Raw genomic sequence first — 26,153 nt, 5'->3', positions numbered from 1 at the left:
AGGAATCTTAAAGGCAGGAAAAGACTCTCATGACCCACAAAGTTACAGACCTATTGCTCTCACTAGCTGCATTTGTAAGATCTATGAAAGAATGGTTAATACGCGTTTAGTTTGGTTTTTGGAATCTAAAAATCTGCTATCCAACAGACAGTTTGGATTTAGAAGAAATAAGTGCACTCTGGACCCCTTACTTTTTATAACTCGTGAGATCCAGAATGCCTTCGCAATTGAGAACTCTAGCATTGCTGTGTTTTTTGACTTGAAAAATGCCTACGATACTACCTGGCGGGGAGGCATTCTGAAGCAAGTTGAAGAGTGGGGTATTGGGGGTAATATGTTCAATTGTTTAAAGGACTTCTTGTCTGACCGTTATCTAAAAGTCAGAGTGGGCTCTTCTTTCTCTTGTGCACATCTCCAAGAGGAAGGGATTCCCCAAGGAAGTGTTCCGAGTCCTACACTCTTCAGCATAGCCATTAATAGTTTATTAGAGCAAGTTCCCACAGGAGTTCATGGATTGGCTTACGCTGATGACTTCACTATTGTGTGCAGCAAATCGGCAACATTAGAAACGGGCCAAAAGATTCAAGAGGTTATTAACTTAGCAACACCATGGGCTAATTGCAGGGGCTTCAGATTCTCTGCTGAAAAAACCAAAATCACAAGGTTTTCCAGACTAAGACGCAAGGAAGAAATACCAACACTATTCTTAGAGGATGTCATATTACCGTATGAAGATGAAGTAAAATACTTGGGTCTGGTTTTGGATAAAAGGTTGACATTCACAAATCACAAACGAGGTTGTATACACTGTTAAACAGCGACTTAATATACTAAAGGTAGTGTCTCGTTTCAACTGGGGAGCAGATCGTGTAACTTTAATAAGGCTTTACCAAACATTGTGCCTTAGCAAAATGGATTATGGATGTCAAATTTATGGATCGGCATGTAAAAGTTCACTGAAGAAGCTTGATATAGTCCACAATATGGCTTTACGGATATTCGCAGGGAGGAATTAAGTCTTAGATATATATCTCGTGTCTTGACATCCAAACAGAATCCAAACTTCAAATTTGTAAAGCAGCCGGTAGACAGAGCTCCAAGGAAAAGTACTCTGCCGAAACCTTTAGAAGTGAAATGTGAAGTTGGGACAGAGAAGGTAGGACTTGTTCCTAACACAATTGCTGAGATCACGCCTCCCAAATTCCCTCCTTGGAACCGATGCCCCACTGAAATATGTCCTCTTAAAAAGAAGAAAAATAGGACTGCTGTAGAGCTAAAAAGTGAATTTTTAGAACATTTATCAGTACATGCTGATGCAATTTTTATTTATACAGATGGATCAAAATCCCAAGATGGTGTTGGTTGTGCTGTTGTATCTGATAGCACAGTTTTAAAGAGAAAGTTGCCTCATTTTAGCTCTGTTTTTACTGCTGAACTGCTGGCAGTCACCAACGCCCTCAAATTTGTTTTTAATTCTGTTCCGTGTGGTAGGAACGTTGTTGTTTTTATGGATTCCATGAGCGTTCTATCTTCTGTAAATAATTTGTTGCCTCATCATTTTTTTGTCCAAGAAATACAGGAATGGTTGATTCTCTTCAACAACAGAAAGAAGATAAAAGTAAACTTTTGCTGGGTGCCGTCCCATGTGGGTGTCACTGGAAATGAAAAGGCCAATGCTGCAGCCAAAGCCGCCACTAGGCTCAGCCATATAACAGACCGAAAAGTCCCACATACGGACTTGAAACAAGTGATCCATTTTTATACAATGGAGAAGTGGCAAGAGCAATGGACAAGGCTGGACGGTAGTTATAAATTAAAAGAGATTCACCCCTTAGTGAACCCTTGGAAGTGTCCTCCTTTGGACAGAAGGTCAAGCATTGTCTTGACAAGACTGAGAATTGGCCATTCCTACATTACTCATAAATTTTTAATGGCAAGTGGAGCAGAAAGGCTGGCCCCCCATTGTCCCACTTGCCAAGTAGTTTTGACAATAAGACACATTTTAATTCAGTGCCCTGCATTCTCAAATAAGTGCAGGGCAAATTTTTTAACAAATTTATCTTTTAAAGAAATTTTAGGGGAGGAAGCTCGTGTGAAGAATGTTTTAAAGTTTTTAAAAGACATAAATTTATTTTATGAAATTTAAAATTGTGTATATGAATGCTTGTGAGTGTATGTTGTGTGTTCGTGAATGTTTATTGTTTTAACTGTTTTACTTGAATTTTTATCTAAAAGATAAATATGCGTTGAATGGCCTACCGGCTCCGGCGCTTGGCCTTCGAGCCAAAAATTCCATAAATCAATCAATCATAACTTTTTTGTCGACCAACTAAGAAAACACGTACAGTTAGGCAAAATTGAAAAAGAAAACACTTTCCAGGTTTTTCAATTTTTGCAGTATTGGTACCTGGTAACAAAGGAAACAATATACAGTACAGACGCTCCTCTACTTACGTTCATTTGTTTTACGTTTTTCGATTTTACGTTTGAACTGACTGTAAAAAAAAAAAAAAAAAAATGGAGTGAATTTTTTAGTTTAGCGCGCTCTCCGTAGTTCAAACTATACTTACGCATGACGCTGCGTCCATTGTTTACATTGCACAAACGACAGACTGAAAGTGCCTTGCCTCCTCCTCCACCATCTCAATTTATGTTGCTTGAATTTAATTTATTTGAAATTAATGTTATTATTTTACAATGTTATGTGTATAATTAATGATTTAGGGGTGTTTTGTAAGATACGGTAATAGAATTTACGGATGTATAATACAGTAACAACTTACGTTCATTTTCAACTTACGTTCGGCCGTTCGGAACGTAACTAAAACGTAAGTTGAGGAGCGTCTGTATATGCAAGCAATTTTCTAATAACCTATATCTTGAAAATGATTTGAACATCAATGTTTGATTCCCAGCTGTACGTGTCTGATATGTTGAATGCAAACAGAACACTAGATTAAATAATGACATTTAACAAAGTAAGAATTAAGGTCAGTCTGCATGATTCATGAGGTGAGGTGAGAAGGTTAGATTGAAAAGGTAGTCATTAACAACTGTTAGATGATGAAAAATGCATCAAATTGATGAAATGCAATGTACAGTAATTAAATACAAACCAAAGCAACTGGTATGTTCTTTTCAGACAAACTCTGACTTCGTCTTATACCTTCCGAGCCTTTACGTCCGGCTGCTACTACTTTGATGAAGAGGAAGAGGAATGGTCTTCAGACGGCCTTAAGGTATGTTTGTACTATCTGCAGGGTTGCCAAATGTCCCTTAATATTTAAAGAACCTCCCCCCATCTCCCCACCCCCTCCCCCTTTAATAACCCCCTCTTCCATTTTATGATTTTACAGCTGCTGCAATCTATTCTTTCTAATGCATGTCTTTTTACTTTGCTTATACCTTTTGTCTCGATTAATCTTAAATGGACGACTGACAAATTTTTCAGTTTGTCAAAGAATCTGGTTCCTTCTAACTCTATTTCTTTTGATGGTGATGATTCGGTTTAACATCATGAACTCCCCCCTATCAGGAGGTTAGGACAGTGCCCCTTACAGAGGACTTTGTAGTGTGGCACTTAAGGAGCCATACCCTTGGTCCAGCTCGCTGGCAGCAAGGTTTGAATTGCCGCCACCCTGACCTCCACCGCAAGTAGCGACGCTCTTATCCATTCGGCCAGCCGCCTTGCCACAAAAAAGATCCTGTCGCTATAAGGAACTCTAAACAGGACGAGTTTGCAAATTCCTCTTTTTTCTACCTCCAAATGACACATTTTGTAAAACCAATATTGAATAGAGAAGGCAGGAAAATAAGTCAATTTCCAAGAAATGTAATCATTCCAGCCAGTATCCAGTGCTCATAGATTATTACGTGTTATATCACAAAATGAAAGAATATTGTTATGTGTTTGCACCTGCGTCTTTGTGTATTTATTAAACATGTTTAACTAGATGACTTATACAAGAATAATCACACCCCTTGCACTCCATCTCTAATTTCATTTGTTCAAAACCTGACCATTGTTTGCTTTGAGCCAACTGATTGTTTGAGATGCCTACATCACTGCAGCAATGCCCCTGAGTGTTGGTCACGTGTCCCTTTTTACCTTGCTTTTTTGTATGGTTTAGACCTCCATTTCCACCCATGTATTGTTCTGCTAGAGAACATGTACATATACACAATCTTTTTTGTCAAGGAATTATTCAACTTGACACAGGCATATTTGCTATATCCTTCTTCAATCCTCTTTCTCTCAGGGATAATACGAGTATCTTCATTCTTTTTTTTATATATTTGCAGCCCTTGCGTTCAACCATGAACCCACCCTTTACATTGCATAGAAATGTATTCCCCTAGGGTGGTTCATCTGTATATGGCCTTTGCAAAGATACAATAAACCTCCAATGACTGTATACTAACGCTAACTTATTAAACATACTTATCACTCTATCTACTTGCAGGTGGTGTCAAGCAACTACAATGAAACAGTATGCGAGACAACACATTTTACTTCCTTCGGATCCGGCTTCTCACCAGTACCCCAAAAAATTAACTTCAACTTGATTTATGCCAATGCGGGATTCACCGACAACCTAACACTTTACCTCACACTCATCTTTTCTTTCCTATCAGCCCTTATCCTCTTCATTTGGGCCAGATTCAAAGACAAAGATGACTTAATCAAGGTTAGTACTTTATTACTTTACTTTATCCTAGGATGAGATGGATGGATGGGGTGAAGGGGGCTTTGTGCAAGAGGGGAATGTCTGTTGAGGAAGGACAGGAGAGGACAGAAGACAGGGGTGAATGGAGAATGGTTGTATATGGATGATGCTGTGATGTATGAGGTGGAATGGGTGGGGGAATGGGGGGTGAGGTAGTATGTATGAGAAAAATTTGACACAGCCCAAAGGAATTTCTCCCAGTCTTCTTTTCTGCATGGGGGGACGGAGGGGGTGGGGGGGGTTGCTGAATTAATGAAGCGGCCTTGCTGTAGATGTGCTGTGCCTCTGACCCAGGGCAGTGGACAAGGTGCAGGGATGACCTGTCATCCAAGAGGTGCTAAGATAAGAGGGAGGGTGGAGTGTATTTAGGGATGGAATGGGTGGGAATGGTTTTATGCCTTTTTCTTTTTGGCTACCTCCCTTGTAAGGAGGGAAAAGCCTTGGTATATGTATGTATGTATTACTTTATTAATTTAGGTCAAGCGTTCTGATCATTCATGGGTTTAGAAAAGATGCATGACAGTGTTGATAGAGAGTCATTTTTAAATGCTGTTTTTATGATGACAGAGTGGGTAAGAGCGAGAGTGACTGTTTTACATAAAAGTCGACTTGTAAGGGGGATGTATAATGGCCACCAATGTTGTTTGATGAACAGTATATATAGATGGTATGATGAGGGGGGTAGCTGAAGGAGTATTAGCAAGAAGGTTAGAACTGGTTGAAAAGGATGGTTGAATATGAAAGTTAAAGCAACTGCTGTTTGCAATTATAGAAGAGATCTGAAAAAGAATAGCTTTCCCCACAGAGGAATAGACATTTGGAACAAGTTAGATGAGAAATTGTTGTGTGCAAAAACAATACATGAATTTAAAAACAGTCTAGATAAAATGAGACATGAAGACGGGACACCACGAGCATAACTCCCCTTCCTGTAACATACAACTAGGTAAATACGGACTAACTTGGAAGAGAAGCTGCAGTGGTCATTGACAGAGTTTGGGGGAGTGCGTGAAAGACGAAAGTTGCGAATGAGTAGGCAAAAGCTAGGTAATGAGATATGCAAGGAATAGAAATGGAAGAATGTTGGATGTAAACATGACTGGGTGTTGCTCAAGGAAGTGGACATTTTTGAATATCAAGGATTTAGAGTCACAGACAAAGAAGGAATAAGTGTTGAAGTAAGCTGGAGATTGTAAAGATATGGATGTGTGTGTGTATGTGAAAAGTGTTGGAATATAGGTACTTGGAAACAAATGCAAAGAGGGGGCTATATGACAGTGTGGTGGTATATAATGTAGTGTAGATACACAAAGACAGGACTCCAGAATAGCTATTTAAATGTACAGGTAATTAAGTGCTAAAGAAACATTTGTGGTGTAATGCACTGGGATAAGATAATAGAGAAAATTTTGGTATTACAAAGAAGCTGGCTAATAAGGCATACCTAATTATTGAGATGGTTTGGTTATAAGGAAAGAATGTATGTGAAACATATGGCAATTTTTTTTATGAAAGAACGAGTGCAACAGAGAGGAAGACCATCTGTGAGATGGTTAGACAGTCTAGAAGGAATGTTAGGACAGAAAATTAAAAAAGTTTGGTATTACAAAGAGACTGGCTAATAAAGCATACCTAATTATTGAGATGGTTTGGTCATAAGGAAAGAATGTATGTGAAATGTATGGCAATTTTTTTTTATGAAAGAATGAGTGCAACAGAGAGGAAGTCTGTAAGATGGTTAGACAGTCTAGAAAGAATGTTAGAACAGAAAATTATGTCCATAGAACAAGGGAGGGTGCAAGAGGTAGAAATGAATGAAGGACAGGGGGTTTGCGGAATATTTTGGAATAATGGTCATGGTGAGTCACTTCTATGGAGACTAATATTGAGAGGTTGTCAAAAAACAGATAAATATATAGGAAGTAGAATCATTTAAGAGGTGGATAACACTGGCCTGCGAAGTTTCAAAGGTAAAACATCTGATAACTGATTCTAGGGTAATTTGCTATGCAGAATCTAAAAATCACACTCATTTTGTTCAATCAGGTCACGTTTTTTAGATACGAGGCGGTAAAAATAATTAAAAACGCCATTTAGTGCTATTTATTCCCTTTAATTTTGGAAAAAAATTCTTGACAAAAGAAAAAGAAAAATTCTTGCATAGTTCAGAAGATAAAGAGGATATATTACAGAAAATCTAATCATGGATGAAGGGTCTTTTCAGTGACTTTCTCCTGTGGCAGCCACCACGTCTCGTTTCAAACATCAACAGTAGTCTGCAAGAAAGCTCACATCCCACCGGCCTTGGTAGCGTTCTTCCATGACACGAATATCCTGGTGGAAACGTTCTCCCTGTTCCTCACTGAAGTCACCACAGTTCTGAGGGAAATAGTCCAAGTGGGACCGTAGAAAGTGCATTTTGACTGACATGCGAGCCCCTAATTTTTGATAGCTGTTCAAGAGCTCATCGACTTCTTTCTCGTATTCTGCACTTCGGTTATTTCCTAGAAAGTTTCTTATCACTGACTTAAGGGGGTACGCGACACCTGGGGGGGTGAATTTGGTGAAGATATGGCATTTTTCAAAACTGTTCAAAATGTTCGTATACCACTTAGAAATAAATCCCGACAAATAATTTTCCAGCCGCGTGCAATTTAAAGGTCCTGGGTGAGGTTTAAAGGGACAGATTTAAAGGCGCAACCCACACTAGAGGGAGGCGTGCCACTTAGGACCTTGAGGCGCAGCGAATAACGTTGAAATTTGATTGAATTTACACTCGCCCAGTGTATCAACGGCCAATACGATTGTGGAGGGGAAGGGAGGAAGGTGGAGGGAGAATATTTCGCCAACTTTGTGCGAAACTAAGCGTTAGTTCCCGGCTAGCTCTGAAAAGGGAAGTACGCATGTCTCATGAGCTCTCATTGCAATCTATTACTTTAACTAGTACATATTACTCTTTAGTACAGTCATCATGGGTAGCAAAAAGAACAAAAGAACATCACAATGACAAAAAACAGCAGTTAAAGATGGCAAGCAGTCAAAGACGACTAAAGATCTCACCACCTCTCACTCCACCACCGCCCTCACCTGCACCTCTGTGACGGTGACAGAGGTAAAGGACAACATTAGACTAAACAATTCAAAGAGGGAGATTAAGTCCAAAGAAGAAAGCAAGAGGAAAAAGATCAAGGCTATACAGGAAGAAGAAAGAAGAAGGGACATCATATGATGCTGGAGGGGGTGCCCTACCAACATAGATTGGTGAGGGGAATCTGATGAGGAAAGAGAAGGAGCCCACTACTGGAAAATAAACCTCTTTCCAATGATTTAGATACCTTGAAGACCCCCAGCAGAGAGGTTTCATATGAAGAAACCGCCAAAGGTGCAAAAAAGCAAATTATATGATGTTGTCGTCTGTGCGTCGTCACTACTGTGACATACTTATACTTTAGTTTTTCACTATTTAAAGTACTTATAATTAAAATATGTTGATAATTTTTACTGTACTTATTATATAATAAGAATTAAGCCATGAAAAAATCAGTCAAATTGGTGAAACTATAAGCAAGTTACAGATATATTCATATTTCAAGTTGCCATATCTCTGTTCAATATTTTTCTACTTTTTTTTAATCATAAAAAATCTAATATACATCAGATTTAGATGAAACTTACAGGGAATATTACTTTTAGTAACTGCTAGGGCCGATCGTTCGAATATTTTGAATAGGATGAAAGAGTTTGGAGTAATAATGGAAACAAGAGCAAAAAAAATTTATTTTTCACAATTTTTGCCAGACATTAAAATTGAAATGCCTGTATGCAAAAGTCTAAAGGAAATTGTTCAATTACTCAATGACCGGCCCTAGGTGTGCCTACTGACTAATTATAGACAAAATATAAAACAAATTGGTCCACGTATTATGGTGCTGTGCACTTTTAAATGTCGCTACTGGTATACGTACATGTGTACATACATCATTCTGCTTCACCTAAAATGTAGGCAATATGGATACCTATTTACCTGAGAAGTTTCAGCTCTTTACTCTAAATATTTTAGAAAATGACCTCCAGGTGTCGCGTACCCCCTTAAGCGACCACCAAACGGACAGCTCAGCTGCATTCAGTGCTTCGTCAAACATTGAGTCCTTCATAAGTTCCCTTATCTGAGGCCCATCAAAGATGCCAGCCTTAAGCTTTTCCAGACTGATCCGAGGAAACTTCTGCTAAGAAAAGTAAATCCCATGCCGTCCTTGTCCATTGCCTTCACAAAGTTCTTCATCAGTCCCAGTTTGATATGTAAAGGTGGGAGTAAGACCTTGTTTGGTTCAACAAGAGAAGGAGCCTGAACATTGTGTGAACCAGGTTCCAAACGTTGTCGTGGTGCCCATTCTTGTCTGACAAAATGTTGATCATCAGCCCGACTATCCCACAAACACAAAAAGCATGGATACTTTGTGTACCCACCCTGTAGTCCCAAAACCAATCCAACTACCTTAAGATATCCACAGATCAACCAACCATGGTCATTGTAGTTTAGAGCAGACAGTAGCTGATCCATGTTGTCATGAGTTTCTTTCATTTGCACCGAATGACCGATTGGAATTGAAGAGTATTTATTTCCGTTGTGAAGGAGGACTGCCTTGAGACTTCTGCTGGAAGAGTCGATGAACAGTCTCCATTCAGTAGCAACATAGTCCAGCCCCATTGATTGAATCAAACCAGCAATGTTGTTGCAGTAAACTAATGACGAGTCCTTCTGGGTTGTGAAGAACTGTCTAAATTCTCTTTCACGCTCTCGGTACCAAAAGAATGTTGTCTCAGGTGCTAGCAAATTTTTCTTACAAAGACGAGAACCCAGAAGCTGTGCTGATTCCTTTGATAGGTTTAGATCCCGTGTCAGGTCATTGAGATCTGCTTGTGTTAGAGGCACTGGCCGGTCATTTTCTTCTGGCATGTATTCTCCACCCTCTGCCCTGTCTAGTACGTTATCAGATTCTGATTCAGAGCTAGATTCCAATGCAACATCTGGCTCGGGAACGGGCAGGCCTGGACCATGAGGGACTGGTCGTATGGCAGACGGAACATTAGGATACTGAATACAATGCTTGTTTTTGCGGTTGACTCCTTTAAGATTAGTCATGCAGAAATAGCAGTCTGACACATGATCTTTACCCTCTCTCCAAACCATTGGAACAGCGAATGGCATACTCTTCCTTTTTTTATTTCTCCAATCACGCAAGTTCTCGACACATGTTCTGCAGCTAACATGGGGTGCAAATGGCTTGTCCTGGTCCCCAAGCTTAACTCCAAAGTAAGCATGATATGCCCTCTTCACAAAATCAGTTATATTTGCTAGTCGATGAGGAAGAATCACATTACCACATATGTAGCAGAACCTATCAAGATGAATTGTGCATTTGCGTTCCATTTTCTGTCAATCTAAGATACGTGTCCAAAATAGAAACACAAGAAGCACAGATTCTTGTAAAAAGCACAGATTCTTATTAAATCAGTCACATTGATTGGAGATCACACTTTTCTAAACCATTTTCAGTTTCAGTGTTGTCAATGCAGTTTCAGTTTCGGTTTCAGTTTCCTGAAAGTAAACAAAAACATCATTAGGTTTCAGTATCAGTTTCGGGGTGCTACAGTATAATTTTTATGCAAAAAAAAAATAAGTATAGGCTATACCTGCAGCCTCGTTTTCCTTATACTTAGTACTATACAAGGCCCAAAAGTTGCACTTCTCATATCTCAAAAACTAGACCTGATCCAAGGAAACGTATGGCATTTTTGGATTCAGCGCACCAAAAAAACTATAAATCTATTGAAAAACCTTCGACCTTTGAAAAAAAAAATTAAACGCAGGCCAGTGTAATTAACCAGGCTAAGGAAGGAAATGTTAATGAAATATGAGAAGAGGAACAAGCGACTATTGAGATCTATTTCCAGCAGTGATAAGGATGGTATATTTGACAAAGACATAAATACCAAGGATATATGGAAGTGGAGGAAAGATTGAATATTGACTGGGTAGAGAATGAGAGTGAATCCCAAAGAAAATGGATCAAGGAAATTACTCATGGGTATGAAAACTTAGACAAGTAACTTTTATAGAAAAGTAGCCAATGGGAAGAGAATAAATTACCTGTCAGATTTGTATTCGAGATATATAGATTATATATACACTCATACCTCGATTTAACGGACCTCGCTTTAACGGATTTCGGATGCAACGGACAAAATCTGTAGCTTCCGGAGCGACCGGACACGGTCCGATGTTTCCGCAGTTGACCGCCAGATGACCTATGGTCGCTGTGTTTACAACTGTGCCGGAACACGTGGAGCTGTTTGGTCCGTGTTTTTCGACCTTTTTGGCCCTGTTTTGTGTGTTGTTTGTGAAATAATTCAACAGTTTTTTTAACCATGGCACCTGTACATCCTGTAGAAAAGAGGAAAAGAGTCAATTTAACAGTATCACAGAAGCTTGAGTTGATTAAAAAGTTGGAAAGTGGAATGTCAGTGAAGCAGGTGTGTGATGAATATCCACTTCACTCCGGGCCAAAATCTCGCAGGCAGCATTAGCTGCCAGACGTACGATGTTGCGTCATAATACTCGCATCATAAAAAATAGTCACTGCTTATATTGATCATTCTCTCTTTCACCCGTGAATTTTGATAACCATAGAAAATGTGATGAAGACAGTTTAGAGAGTATGTCATTACGCAGGGGCAACTACAATAAATATAATCAAGACGCCAATATGGCAGCCTCGCATATCCACTTGCTCCTCATGCCGCCTACGTAGGCGGCACCGTATGGAAGAGGATATGGTGTATAGAAACAAACTGTGTCTGATATTCGTAAACAAAAGGAACAACTTACCCAATATTCGCTGAAGTATTCAGTCGATGAAAATTTTGGACTTGGTACTCTTGGGGTGAAAATTTTGGGCCAGATCCCAGGTATTTACACTAACAGATTGGATAGTGTGCTTAAGTAAAAGTACCGTACTGTATTCATTCCTCATTTTTTTGTAACGTAATTGTTGAAATACAGTAGTATCGGAAAATTCGGACAATCGGGTATATCAGACCGGTGTTTCTCCCTTTTAGTCCGTTAAATCGAGGCATGAGTGTATATATACAGTATGCGCAGAAAGCAATGACGCTTTACGCTAAGCGTTATTACTTTTCACGGAAAGTCTTTGGCCCTCAAAAGTACCACCAAATGAAGCGCGGTATGAGCTGATGTTTTCTATGCGGCAACTGGTGGCACTGTATGGGTGTGTGGCAGCAGTTTGTTTATCTCAGTAACACGGGTTATTGTGACGATTGTTTGTATTTTTTTGGTCTCCCACTTTTTTCCCTTATTTGGGGTCGTGTTACCACCCAATTGTGCCTCCTATACACCCCTTACCATGCCCAAACAAACCCTGGATAAGGACAAACATGTTGAAATAGTTGCATTATTTAAGGCAGACCATAAATTACCCGAAATATCAAGACTCACAGGTGTTAAGCTACGTATAATGCAGCGGTTGCTCGAGGTACCATGACTCTGAGGAGGCCTGTGTTCCTGCCCCTTTGCCAAAGCCTGGTAGACCTCGCAAGACTACATTTAGGACCAGAAAACTCATTGATAGGCAAGTAAGGAAGGATCCTCACTTAACTGCAAGGCTTCTGAAAGAGAAGAACCCGAATCTCCTTGATGTCTCTATCAGCTCAATCCAGCAGCTACTACACGATGACCTGAATTATAAAAGTTACCGTGCCCGCACTACTCCTTGGGTTACTTGTTGGCAAGTTGTTAAACATCTAAAATTTGCAAAGAAATATTCAACATGGACAGATGAAAAGTGGAAAACAGTCTTCTGGAGTGACGAATCGACTTTCACAGTGACTGGCGCCCCAGCAGCCAAGGTCTACTGCAAGCCTGGTGATGACCCCTTGAAACCTCGCTTCACGAACAAGGTCGTCAAGCACCCTGCCTCGCTTATGGTTTGGGCAGGATTTACGTATTATGGTGTTGACAAGCTGGTTGTACTCCCTGCTAATGAAAAAGTAAATCAGTATAACTATCTGGAGTTATTGGCTGACTATCTTCCTGACTGTTTTGAGGAGACCAAGGCTGAGGTTTATATGCAGGATGGAGCACCTGCTCACACGGCCAAACTTGTGACAGACTGGCTAAGAGACTGTGAAGTGAGTTACATTAACCTCTTCACTACAGGGCACATCGCATGTCTGGCAGCATTAGCTGCCCGACGTGCGATGTTGCATCATAATAATGGCATTATGAAAATAAAGTCCGTGCTCAATCGTTCGTTCTCTTTCACCCGTGTATTTTGATAACCATAAAAAACTGATGAAGCCAGTTTAGAGAGAATGAAAATTACGTAGGTACGACTGCAATAAATATAATCAAGATGCGACTTCGGCAACATTGAGTACCCACTTGCTCCTCGTGCCGCCTACGTAGGTGTCACCGTATGGAAGTGGTTAAAGACTGGCCAGGTAACAGTCCTGATATTAACCTGATGGAAAACCTTTGGGGTTTAATGAAAAGAAAATTACGTGACATGGACACCTCATCAGTGCCATGGTTGGAATCCGCTATTTGCCAGCTCTGGGCCTCCATTCCTGAAACAACCCTCCAGAACCTTGCACTATCAGTTCCAGGACGTCTCCAGAAGGTGATACGGAGGAAGGGATATTCATTTTAACCAATTTCTATAAGTACCATAATTTGCATTATTTCATATATTTTCACATGCAAACTAACCTTCACCTTCAGTTTACAGGTTTCATTAAGGGCGGCGTCATTACTTTCCGCGCATGCTGTATATATATGTATATATATATATATATATATATATATATATATATATATATATATATATATATATTTAAGCTGCATATTCCGGATGAGATTGCCCACTAGAAGCTGAGACTGTAGGGGCAAGATGATAAGAAAAAATATTAAAAAGAGCCTAATACGAAAGGAACTGATAAAGAAATTATATATATGCATTTTACAGAACAATAGAGATAGATATAACAATATGGCACCTCCAGAAAAGGTGGAAAGATTAGAAAGGAAAAAAATATCCTGTGTCCTTAATGTTTATAGATTGATTTTATGACTCCTTGAATTGGGAATTTAAAAGGAAAACCGTATGTATGGCGAAAATAGATACATGAATATATGTCTTGATTTTGAAAGTAAAATTATTTAAACAAATGCACCTAGATCTCTCCAACACTCACCAACTGCCACTTGTGAGAACCTTTAGGCCCAGAACATAAACTCACTATGGGAACCTGGTGGTGTTTTATATCCTGGGGGTTTATGTCTTGGGCCCAGATGTCCGCACAAATGGCTGCTAGCAAGACGTAGGTGTACCAATGAGAGAAACTATGAAGAGAGGAGGAAATATTATTCTCATCATGCCTGTGTGTAAGATAAGGGAGAACAATACCTAGAAAAGGTTATTAAAATCAAGTGAGTAAAATTCAGTAAAAGCACAATATGAATATTATCACTTTCGAATGCTTTGGGAGAAGATGTATGAAGATTTAGTTCCTTCACACCCAAAAAGAAATGCAAAGCACACCAAAAGAGATGTTTGAGAGGAACCACATTTCTGCACTGCTTGAAGGTTTTATTTGTAGACATATAAATTTGGTAAGTGGAAATAAATTCACACCCTTCTCTAACAATAAAAAGGAAACTAAACAATAACTGGCACACATCACAAATGAAATATCAATTCAAATACATATAAACGGCATACATCACAAATATACATACAGTATACCACCCACCACATTAACCTTTGGAGGATACATTCAACAACCCCAACCATTCTACTTATGAACTAACCACATACTGGCAGATGACATGAGTGCACACCATCAAATTTGGCTAAACACACAAACATCAGAACTAAGATAATATATATATATATATATATATATATATACGAGAACAACTCTCCAATTAAACCACTGTACCAGATAACCTCCTCAAAACCAACAAGCAATGTCCCCAGATATAAGAATATGCTCACCCCCCCCAAACATAAACAAAAAAGGGAAATCATACATGACATTCCCCCCTGACCAATTCTTAATAAAGTTCGCTACATAACAAGAAGGGGGAAAATGTAACCTATGAAGAAGAAAACATGTATCAACTGTGAAAATTAACTGCTATACAGAAGTAGAAAAAATCTTGGAGACCTTTGCTATAAATTAGTTCCTATTCATAGACAGAGCACTGGCTATTTGTAGTGCCAGCAAATTATGTGGTTCAAGAGGCTAAAGAAGAAAAAAATCCAACCCAATCTACACACTGGATATAGCCACCTACAAAAATAAACAAACAAAAAATTCACAGAACAAGAAAAAGAGCTGCTACTACAACTAAACAAAGATATTAAAAACAAAAAACAGGAGATAGAAAGAAAACTGGGAAAGATGCACAGACACAATAGATGGGAAAATGAATAACCAACAGATGTAGAGAACTATAGAAAATATAAAACTGACCCCATGCCCATGAAACAATTGGAATAACACACAGAAAAATATCCTCACCAAATACAGCAATTCAATATAATCAACAACCTATTCCCTAAATCAAGTTTCAAATTCATCACTCCAGAAAATAGAAAAATAACTAAATCAAACTAGATAAAGTTGTCAAACACATCCTACCATGATATAGACGTAGAATGGACAACAAAGGATTTCCTTTGCAGAAGTCCTTGTTAATACTTCAAAAACATATCTAGATCACATCAGTCCAAATGCAATAAATGCTCTGATTAATATATTTAACCATTTCTGGCTATACACCATAATTCCAACAATCTAGTAAAGAGCAAATATAATACTCGTACTCAAACCAAGCAAACCAACAGAAAAGAAAGCATCCTATAGATCAATTGCTTTACTATCTACTTTATTCATATTAATGGAAAAGTAGATTACTGAAAGAAACATAAATAACCAACATGGTTTCAAGGAAGAGGAGTCCACCAATAATTGCCAGAAAGAACAGTAATGGTGGTTATAGACAAACAACGTAATTGATAAAGTTGTCAGAACTACTGTATACTGTCAGAAAGATCACAGGAACAGATGTTCAAAGCAGTGACAAGAAATGGCCAACAAAGTTTTTAGTTAGCAAACAGTGCAGAGTAAGAGGGGGTTTACACGGTCTAATGGTTCGTCGAACACGGTTCGACAGACACGTGTTTAAAGTGATGTGTGAACGGGGTATTTGGTTGTTGAACAATGTGTTCGACAACCAAATACTCCGTTCACACATCACTTTAAACACATGTCTGTCGAACCGCGTTCGACGAACTGTTAGACCGTGTAAACCCCCTCTAACGCAAAAGAACCAAATTAAGAAGGAAATAGGCAAAATGTAGTTTATCATCTTTGTGGTTAAAGGATGGAATAGACCCAGTGTAATGATCGCAGAAACAAATGGTAGTTTTAAGAGAAGATTAGATAAATTTATGGATGAGGATGACAGGTGGTAAGAGATATGGAACTGCCTGATATAGGCCTTATGGTCTCGAAGTCTCCTGGATTCATATATTTTTAAATCTAAGACAAAAATATTGCACAATGGAGTCCCCCAAGTGGCAATACACTCGCCATTATTAACCTGTTTAAAGTGATCTAAATCCAGATCTAGAGCATAACACCTAAACTCAACTATGCTACAAAATAGCTGCTAAGAACTTCCAAATATACTTGGACAACCTAGAAAAATGGCTTTAAAAAAAAAAAATAATGGAGGTATTGCCTTAGGAATTATTGGTAGCTTCCTATTCCCAGACAACCATGATCCAGCGTGCACATTTATTTGCGTGTGCATGTGTAATGTGGAGGTGCTAAGATAAGAAGGGGGGTGGAGTGTATTTAGGGATGGAATGGGTGGGAATGGTTTTATGCCTTTTTCTTTTTGGCTACCTCCCTCGTAAGGGGGAAAAAGCCTTGGTTTATGTATGTATGTGTAATGTCCATTTGTGTGTGTGTGATTCACCATGGTCTTGGATCACATGTTGGACTCGTGATCGACAGCTATTTCCCTCCTGAAATTATTTCAGCCCAGGGTAGTGGTGGGATTCAAACTTGCCCGCTGTAGCAGCAGTTGTGAATGCTACCACTGGGCATCAAGTCATGTGGTTTGTGTGTGTGCATGTATTTACCTAGTTGTATTATACGGGAAGGGGAGCTATGCTCATGGTGGCCCATTTTGGTATTTCACAAGATCAAGTTTGTTCTTAAAGTCTTGTATTGTGTTTGCACACAGTTTTTTTTCCAATTTGTTCCATATATCTATCACTCTGTGTGGAAAGCTGTTCTTTTTCAGGTCTCTTCTGTAGCTGTCCTTTTTGAGTTTCATTGCATGTCCTCTTGTTTTTCCTCTGAGTGTGTGCGTGTATTTACCTAGTTGTATTTTGCGGGAAGGGGAGCTATGCTCGTGTTGTCCCGCCTTTGTATCTTGCAGTGTCTAGTTTGTTTTTAAACTCATGAATGGTTTTTGCGCATACTATTTCATTGTCCAGTTTGTTCCAAGTGTCCAAAACTCTATGAGGAAAACTGTTTTTCTTCAGTTCTCTTCTATAGCTATGTTTTTTTATTTTCTTTCCATGTCCTCTTGTGTTTCTTTTGTCCCAGTTAAGTAAGTTCTCACTATCGAGTACCTCTGTGCCTTTCATGATTCTGTAGATGGTCAATAGGTCACCTCTCTCTCTTCTTTGCTCCAGTGTCGGTAACTCCAGTTTAGCCAATCTCTCTTCGTATGATAGGTTTGCAAGTGCAGGTGCCATTTTTGTAGCTGCTCTTTGGATTCTTTCTATTTTCTTTATATTCTTTTTGGTACTGGGGGACCACAATGTCGCTGCATACTCTAATCTAGGCCTTATCAATGTAACCAATATTTTTTTCATCATGTCTTCGTCCAAGTATGTAAACGCCACTTTTATTGATCTTAGCAAGTTGTAAGTCTCCCCGACAATTTTGTTAATCTGTATATCATAGGACAAGTCGTTCGTGATAATTACTCCCAAATCTTTTTCGGATCCTACTTTCTTTACTTCTTTGGTTCCAATTGTATATTTTCCTGATATTCTGTTTTTGCTTTTTCCAAACTCCATTATGCTACACTTCTTAGTATTAAAGTCCACTTCCCATTTCTGACTCCAGTTCCATACCCTATTTAGGTCTTCTTGCAGTGCTTCACAGTCCTCATCAGTTTCTATTTTCCTTAGCAGTTTGGCGTCATCGGCAAAGAAGCTCATGTAGCAGTTCACGTCCTCATCCATGTCATTCATATAGATAGCAAACATTATTGGTGCCAGCACAGATCCTTGCGGTACTCCACTGATCACCTCTTTCCAGTCTGAATATTTTTCTCTGAGCACTACTCTCATCTTTCTACCAGTCAGAAAGTCCTCTATCCATTTTAGTAGGTTTCCTTGTATTCCTCCTATGTGTTCCAGTTTTTTTTAGTAGTTTTCTGTGTGGTACTTTGTCAAAGGCTTTTTGCAAGTCTAGGAATGCACAATCAGCCCATCCATTTCTTTCTTGCACTATGTCTATTAGTCTTGAGTAAAAGCATATTAAGTTTGTGGAGCATGATCTTCCTTGTCTGAATCCGAATTGTCTTGGGTTTAATATGTCATTGTCTTCCAGATGTTTTACCCATCTATTCTTGATTATTTTCTCACAAATTTTGGCAATGGTGCTTGTTTGTGTGTGTATGTGTGTGTGCATGTGTGTATATTTACTTGTATTTTACGGGAAGGGGAGCTATGCTCATGGTGACCCGTTTTTGTATCTCACAAGATCAAGTTTGTTCTTAAATTCTTGTATTGTGTTTGCACACACTAATTTTTGTCCACTCTGTGTGGAAGCTGTTCTTTTTCAGGTCTCTTCTGTAGTTATCCTTTTTGAGTTTCATTGCATGTCCTCTTGTTTTTCCTCTGTCCCACTTTAATAAGTCTTCTTTATTAAGGCATTCTTTTCCTTTCATAATTCTGTAGATGGTTAGTAGGCCCCCTCATTCTCTTCTTTCTTCCAGAGTCGGCAATTCCAGTTCGGCCAGTCTTTGTTCATATGTCAGGTTTGAAAGTGTTTTGGCCATCTTTGTCATTGCTCTTTGAATTCTTTCTAATTTTCTTATATTCTTTTTTGTACTGGGTGACCATATCAGTGCTCCATATTCCAGTTTTGGCCTTATCAGTGTTAGTAATATTTTCTTAATCATTTCCTTATCCAGGTATTTAAAGGCCACCTTTATTGATCTCAACAAATTTTATGTTTCTCTGACTATTTTATTTATATGTTTATCTGTCCTGATATTCTATTCTTGTTTTTCCCAAATTCGATTATATTGCATTTCTTGATGTTGAATTCTATTTCCCATCTCTTGCTCCACTCTGAAACTTTGTTCAGATCACTCTGTAGTGACACAGTCTATTTTGGAGCTTATTCTCTTTAATAACTTTACATCATTTGCAAAGAAGTTCATGTAACATTCAGTACTTTCATCCATGTCATTCACATATATAGCAAACATTATTGGAGCTAGTATTGAACCTTATGGGACGCCACTACTCATTTCTTCCCATTTTCAATATTTGTCTCTGAGCACCACTCTCATTTTTCTTCCATGTAGGAAATCCTCCATCCAATTCAATAATTTTCTATGTATGCCTCCTATTGTTTCCAGTTTATATAGCAATTTTCTGTGTGGAACCTTATCAAATGCCTTTTGTAGGTCTAAGAAGGCACCGTTTGCCCAGCCATTCCTTTCTTGCGATATATCTATCAATCTTGAATAGAAACAAATCAAATTAGTGGTACATGATCTTACCTGTCTGAATCCACATTGCCTTGGGTTCAATATATTATTCTCCTCCAGATATTTTGTCCATCTATTTTTGATGAATCTCTCACAAATTTGAACTATTGTACTCGTTAGGGACACCAGTCTATAATTTGTTGGGTCTTCCTTATTTTCCCCTTTATATATTGGTATTTTTCCAGTCTCCTGGTAGTTTTCCTTCTTTGAGTGAGTATTCAATTATTTTGTATATTTTTCCTGCTAGTTCATCTATACATTTATTCAGTATCCAGTTTGCAACTCTGTCCGGGCCATGCGACTTGTTAATGTCAAGCTTTAATATTTGATTCCTTATTTCAATCTGAGTAATATTTAATTTTTTCATTGGAGGAAATCTTACTTCATATATTTGATCACAGTTTTGTAGATTTTTTCCCCTTTGCTGAACACAGATTTGAAATGTTTGTTCATATCTGCCATTTCTATATCTTTTGTGTATTCTTTGTTACCTTGATGTAATTTAAGTATTTCCTGTTTATTTTTAGCTTGCCGTTTACATATCTATAAAATAATTTGGGTTGATCTTTACATTTGTCCATTATGTCTTTTTCATAACTTCTTTTTTCTTCTCTACGTACTTTTACAGTCATTTCTTAGTATGATGTATATTTTCCATTTCTCAGTTTTTTTTCTTTTCTTTTCTTTTCTGTTTTTCTTTTTCCACCTTTTCCAGGCTTTATCTCTTCTGTCTTTTGCCTCACTGCACTTTTTATTATACCAGGATTTTATATATACCCTTTCCTGTTTTTGTCTAGGTTGGTTTGGACACATGGAAAGAATGAGTGAAGAAAGACTAATAAAAGAGGTATGGAAGGCAGATGTGGAGGGAGTGAACATGAGGGGGCATCCTAGGATGAGATGGATGGATGGGGTTAAGGGGGCTTTGGGGAAGAGGGGAATGTCTGTTGAGGAAGGATGGGAGAGGATAAAAGACAGGGGTGAATGGAGAATGGTTGCATATGGATGATGCTGTGATGCATGAGGTAGTAGTATCGTATGGCTTTCTTACACCTCCAACTTTGTATTTGCTAGCCAGTCTATGAATGTTTGATTTGCTTCATAGATAGTCTGGTAACCCCCAGGCACTGCTGTGATTGGGCAGTGCAGTACGAGATGGTCTGTATCTTGGGGTGAGTTATGACAAGATGGGCATATTGGGGAGTCTTTGTAGCCCCAGCGATGCAGGTTAACGGCTGTTTTGCCTTGTTGTGATATCAGCCTGTTGGCTTGTGTCCATTCTCTTCTGGTTAGGTTGGAAAATCCAGGTAGTATTTCGGTTGGGTCTGTTACTAATGGGCGGATGGGGGGTGAGGTAGTATGTGTGAGAAAAATTTGATGCAGCCTGAAGGGATTTCTCCCCATCTCCTTTTCTGCATGAGGGGACAGAGAGGGCATGTCGCCGATTTAATGAAGCGGCCTTGCTGTGTCTAGCAACACTGCCTCTGACCCAGGGCAGTGGACAAGATACAGGGATGAGCCGTCATCCAGAAGGTGCTAAGATAAGAGGGAGGGTGGAGTGTATTTAGGGTTGGAATGGATGGGAATGATTTTATGCCCTTTTCTTTTTGGCTAGGTATATGTATGTATGTCTAGGTACATACTTATCCACTCCTTGATTATAGATTTCCTTCCAAATTGTCCATTTCTCTTCCATCTTTGTTTCTTCATTATTAAGTTTTTCCCAGTTTGCTTCTGGAAAGAATTTGCGAAGTTTCTCAAAATCTGTTTTGTGATACATTAGTCTTCCTTTTTTTTTTTTTTTTTTTTTTTTTTTTTTTTTTTTTTTTTTTTTTTTTTTTTTTTTTTTTTTTTTTTTTTTCTTCTATATTTGTATTTACCTAGTTTTATTTTACGGAGCGAGAGCTATGCTTGTAGTGACCCATTCTTGTATCCCTCTCTGCATCCAGTTTATTCCTAAAATCTTCTATATTTTTGGCTTTCACTGTTTCTCCATTTAGTTTGTTCCAGACATCAATCACTCTATGTGGGAAGCTATTCTTTTTCAGGTCTCTTCTGTAACTGCTTCTTTAGCTTCTTTTCTTGCCTTCTTGTTTCTCTTCTGTCCCATTTTAATAAGTTGTCTCTATCGAGAATTTCCATCCCTTTCATAATTCTGTAAATGGTCAACTAATCACCTCTTTCTCTTCTCTGTTCCAGTGTTGATAGATGTCAATTCTCCAATCTTTGTTCGTATATCAAAGTTGATAGTGTAGGTGCCATTTTTGTCGCTGCTCTTTTGATTCTTTCTAATTTTCTTATGTTCTTTTTTGTGCAGTGCCCATAGTGTTGCAGCATACTCTAGTTTAGGTCTTATTAGTGTGTATTTACCTAGTTGTAATATACGGGAGGGGAGCTATGCTCGTGGTGACCCATCTTTGTATCTCTCTGCATCAAGTTTTATCTTAAAATCTTGTATAGTGTTAGCACATACTGTTTTGTTGTCTAATTTGTTCCATGTATTTATCGCTCTGTGTGGGAAACTGTTCCTTTTCAAGTTTTTTCTATAACTATCCTTTTTCAATTTATTTCCGTGTCCTCTTGTTTTACCGTTTTCCCACACTAATAGGTCGTTCCTGTCTAAAACTTCCACTCCTTTCATTATTCTGTAGATAGCAAATCTCCTCTTTCTCTTCTTTGTTCCAGAGTTGGTAGTTTCAATTTGGATAGTCTTTGCTCATATGTTAGTTCGGCGAGTGTCGGTGCTAGTTTTGTTGTCGCTCTTTGTAATCTTTCTAGTTTCTTAATATTCTTTTTGGTACTGGGTGTCCAAAGTGATGCTGCATACTCAAGTTTTGGTCTTATTAGTGTAGTTAGTATTTTCCTTATCATTTCTTCGTCCATATAAGTAAATACCACTTTGATTGCTCTCAATAAGTTGTAGGTTTCTCCGAACATCTTATTTATATGCTTATCTGGTTTCATGTCCTTTCCAATCATCACTCCATGATCTTTTTCATAGTTTTTTTTTTTTTTTTTTTTTTTTTTTTCTCCTTCCCCAATTATGTAATCTTTTGATATTCTGTTTCTACTCTTTCCAAATTCCATTATACTGCATTTCTTAATATTGAATTTTACTTCCCACTTTTGAGTCCAATTCCTATTGTGTCCAGATCTTGTTGCAATGAGTTGCAGTCCTCTTCCGTTTTTACCTTCTTAAGTAATTTTGCATCATCTGCAAAAAAAATTTATATAGTACTCCACGCCTTCATTCATGTCATTAATGTATACAGCGAACATGATCGGGGCCAGTACTGATCCTTGCGGGACACTGCTTTTTACTTCTTCCCAGTTGGAGAATTTTTCTCTAATTACAACTCTCATTTTCCTCCCAATCAGGAAGTCTTTCATCCATTCCAATAATTTTCCTCTGATGCCACCTTTTGACTCTATCTTATTTATTAGTTTCCTATGAGGTACCTTATCGAATGCCTTTTGCAGGTCCAGAAAAGCACAGTCTGCCCATCCATCTCTTTCTTGTATTATGTCTACTAATCTTGAGTAAAAGCAGATCAGATTTGTTGTACAGGATCTCCCTTGCTGTGGATGTGCTGTGTCCTGCGACACTGCTTCTGACCCAGGGCAGTGGACAGGGTGCAGGGATGACCCGTCATCTAGGAGGTGCTAAGATGGGAGGGAGGGTGGAGGGGTGTGGAGTGTTTTTGGGGATGAAATGGGTGGGAATGTTTTTGTGCCTTGTCCTTTTTGGCTAACCCCCTGGTAAGGGGGAAAAAGCCTTGATATATGTATGTATGCTTGTTAGTGAGACGGTCTGTAGTTAGATGGATCTTCCTTATCACCTCCCTTATAAATTGGTACAATGTTTGCTTTTTTCCAGTCCAATGGTACTTTTCCTTCTTTAAGTGAGGATTTAATTATATCATATATTTTGTCAGTTAATTCTTCCATGCATTCTTTCAGTATCCAGTTTGCTATTCCGTCTGGGTCATGTGATTTTCTGACATCCAGGGTTTTAATTTGATCACTGATTTCTTTGTGTGTTATGTTTATTTCTTTCATTGCTGGGGATAATTCTGTCTCTCTAACTTCACTGTTAGGTGAGTTTTCTATTGTGAATACTGATCTGAAGTGGTTGTTCATTATTTCAGCCATTTCCAGTTCTTCTGTAAATTCCTTTTTATCTTGGCGCAGTTTTTCTATTTCTTGTTTGTTTTTCAGTTTTTCCATATTTGTAAAAAAGTTTGGGTTCTTTACATTTGTCTATTATCTTTTTTTCATAATTTCTCTTTTCATCTCTGCGTGTGTGTGTGTGTGTGTGTGTCTCTGTTGTATTATACAGGAAGGAAGCTATGCTCATAGTGACCCATCTTTGTATCTTTCAGCATCAGGTTTGCTCTTAAATTCTTGTGTGTATTTACCTAGTTGTAATATACGGGAGGGGAGCTATGCTCGTGGTGACCCATCTTTGTATCTCTCCGCATCAAGTTTTATCTTAAAATCTTGTATAGTGTTAGCACATACTGTTTTGTTGTCTAATTTGTTCCATGTATTTATCGCTCTGTGTGGGAAACTGTTCCTTTTCAAGTTTTTTCTATAACTCCTTTTTCAAGTTTTTTCCGTGTCCTCTTGTTTTACCGTTGTCCCACATTAATAGGTCGTTCCCGTCTAAAACTTCCATTCCTTTCATTATTCTGTAGATAGCAAATCTCCTCTTTCTCTTCTTTGTTCCAGAGTTGGTAGTTTCAATTTGGATAGTCTTTGCTCATATATTAGTTCGGCGAGTGTCGGTGCTAGTTTTGTTGTCGCTCTTTGTAATCTTTCTAGTTTCTTAATATTCTTTTTGGTACTGGGTGTCCAAAGTGATGCTGCGTACTCGAGTTTTGGTCTTATTAGTGTAGTAAGTATTTTCCTTATCATTTCTTCGTCCATATAGGTAAATGCCACTTTGATTGCTCTCAATAAGTTGTAGGTTTCTCCGAACATCTTGTTTATTTGCTTATCTGGTTTCATGTCCTTTCCAATCATCACTCCAAGATCTTTTTCATAGTTTGTTTTATTTATTTTTTCTTCCCCAATTCTGTAATCTTTTGATATTCTATTTTTACTCTTTCCAAATTCTATTATACTGCATTTCTTAATATTGAATTTTACTTCCCATTTTTGAGTCCAATTCCATATTGTGTCCAGATCTTGTTGCAATGAGTTGCAGTCCTCTTCCGTTTTTACCTTCTTAATGTATACAGCGAACATGATCGGTGCCAGTACTGATCCTTGCGGGACCCCGCTTTTTACTTCTTCCCAGTTGGAGAATTTTTCTCTAATTACAACTCTCATTTTCCTCCCAATCAGAAAGTCTTTCATCCATTCCAATAATTTTCCTCTGATGCCACCTTTTGACTCTATCTTATTTATTAGTTTCCTATGAGGTTATCGAATGCCTTTTGCAGGTCCAGAAAAGCACAGTCTGCCCATCCATCTCTTTCTTGTATTATGTCTACTAATCTTGAGTAAAAGCAAATCAGATTTGTTGTGCAGGATCTCCCTTGTCTAAATCCAATTTGATTTGGGTTCAGTATAGATTTTTCTTCCAGGTACTTAACCCATCTGTTTTTGATCACTCTTTCACAAATTTTTGCTATTGTGCTTGTTAGTGAGACCGGTCTGTAGTTAGATGGATCTTCCTTATCACCTCCCTTATAAATTGGTACAATGATGTGTTTGTGCAGCTACGTGTATGTGATTCACAAAGTTTTTGGATCATGTGTTGGACTCATCATCGACAGTTAGTATCATCTAAGGAGAGAGGTCTAAGCTTATATATGGCCTGAGCTATGGATAGTGTAAGGTCTTATATGCGTATTTTTCTCTGTCTTCCTACAACTACATTAAGGAAACACTCTTTCCATATATCATATAAATTATAAATCTTATTCTCTACCTTTCTTTGGGTGCTCTAAATTCGTTAACACCCTTCAATTCCCAATGAATAGAAGAAATGAACGTTTTGTGGTCCTTCTTCAAAAGAAGAATTTTCTTTATTCTTGGAGGGAACTGGCCTCATAGAGATGCCAACATTCCCTTGATCTTCCAGGAATTTTTTTTAGGGCCCACATTCTCCTGCTGTACTCCTTCTCTCCCTAATATGTCGTTTCCGCACAGATGGGTGTTACTCCACTGCCGGACAACAAGCCGGAGGACAAGTACCTCTATGAGCTTGTCGTCTTCACTGGCAGCGTTAAAGAAGCTTCATGCAAATCTAATATACAGGTAAGGTGACCCGCTTAACTAAGGAATCTGTGTTTAGGTTTGATTGCCATTACCAGAAATCATATGACAGTGAAAGCATATTAAATTATCTAGGATGTAGATACCACTACTACTAATATTGATGCTACTTCTGTTTATACCACTACTACAAGATACTTTTATTACTACTTCTATTGATATTGTCCTTTCAGAAATTTTCTTGGTTAATTATCACTTCAACTTAAGTTTAAGTATATATATATGTAGTTATGTATATATATATA

General features: G+C 38.3%; 1 protein-coding gene across 1 annotated transcript in view; it reads left to right on the top strand.

The window, feature by feature from the left end:
- LOC143030916 (polycystin-1-like protein 2) overlaps positions 1-26,153 on the top strand; it is a 292,044-nt gene that overhangs the window by 112,924 nt on the left and 152,967 nt on the right. Inside the window, exons 13-15 of the mRNA XM_076194168.1 lie at positions 3,143-3,239; positions 4,464-4,688; positions 25,783-25,890. Of these exons, the coding sequence (XP_076050283.1) occupies positions 3,143-3,239; positions 4,464-4,688; positions 25,783-25,890 (430 nt within the window). The remainder of the gene's footprint in view (positions 1-3,142; positions 3,240-4,463; positions 4,689-25,782; positions 25,891-26,153) is intronic.

Source organism: Oratosquilla oratoria, chromosome 12 (genome assembly GCF_046742065.1).
Source record: "Oratosquilla oratoria isolate Oo_2021 chromosome 12, ASM4674206v1, whole genome shotgun sequence".
In the NCBI taxonomy this organism is placed as follows: domain Eukaryota; kingdom Metazoa; phylum Arthropoda; class Malacostraca; order Stomatopoda; family Squillidae; genus Oratosquilla; species Oratosquilla oratoria.
Note: the sequence above shows the minus strand (reverse complement) of the source record. Positions and strands in the feature narration are given on the sequence as shown.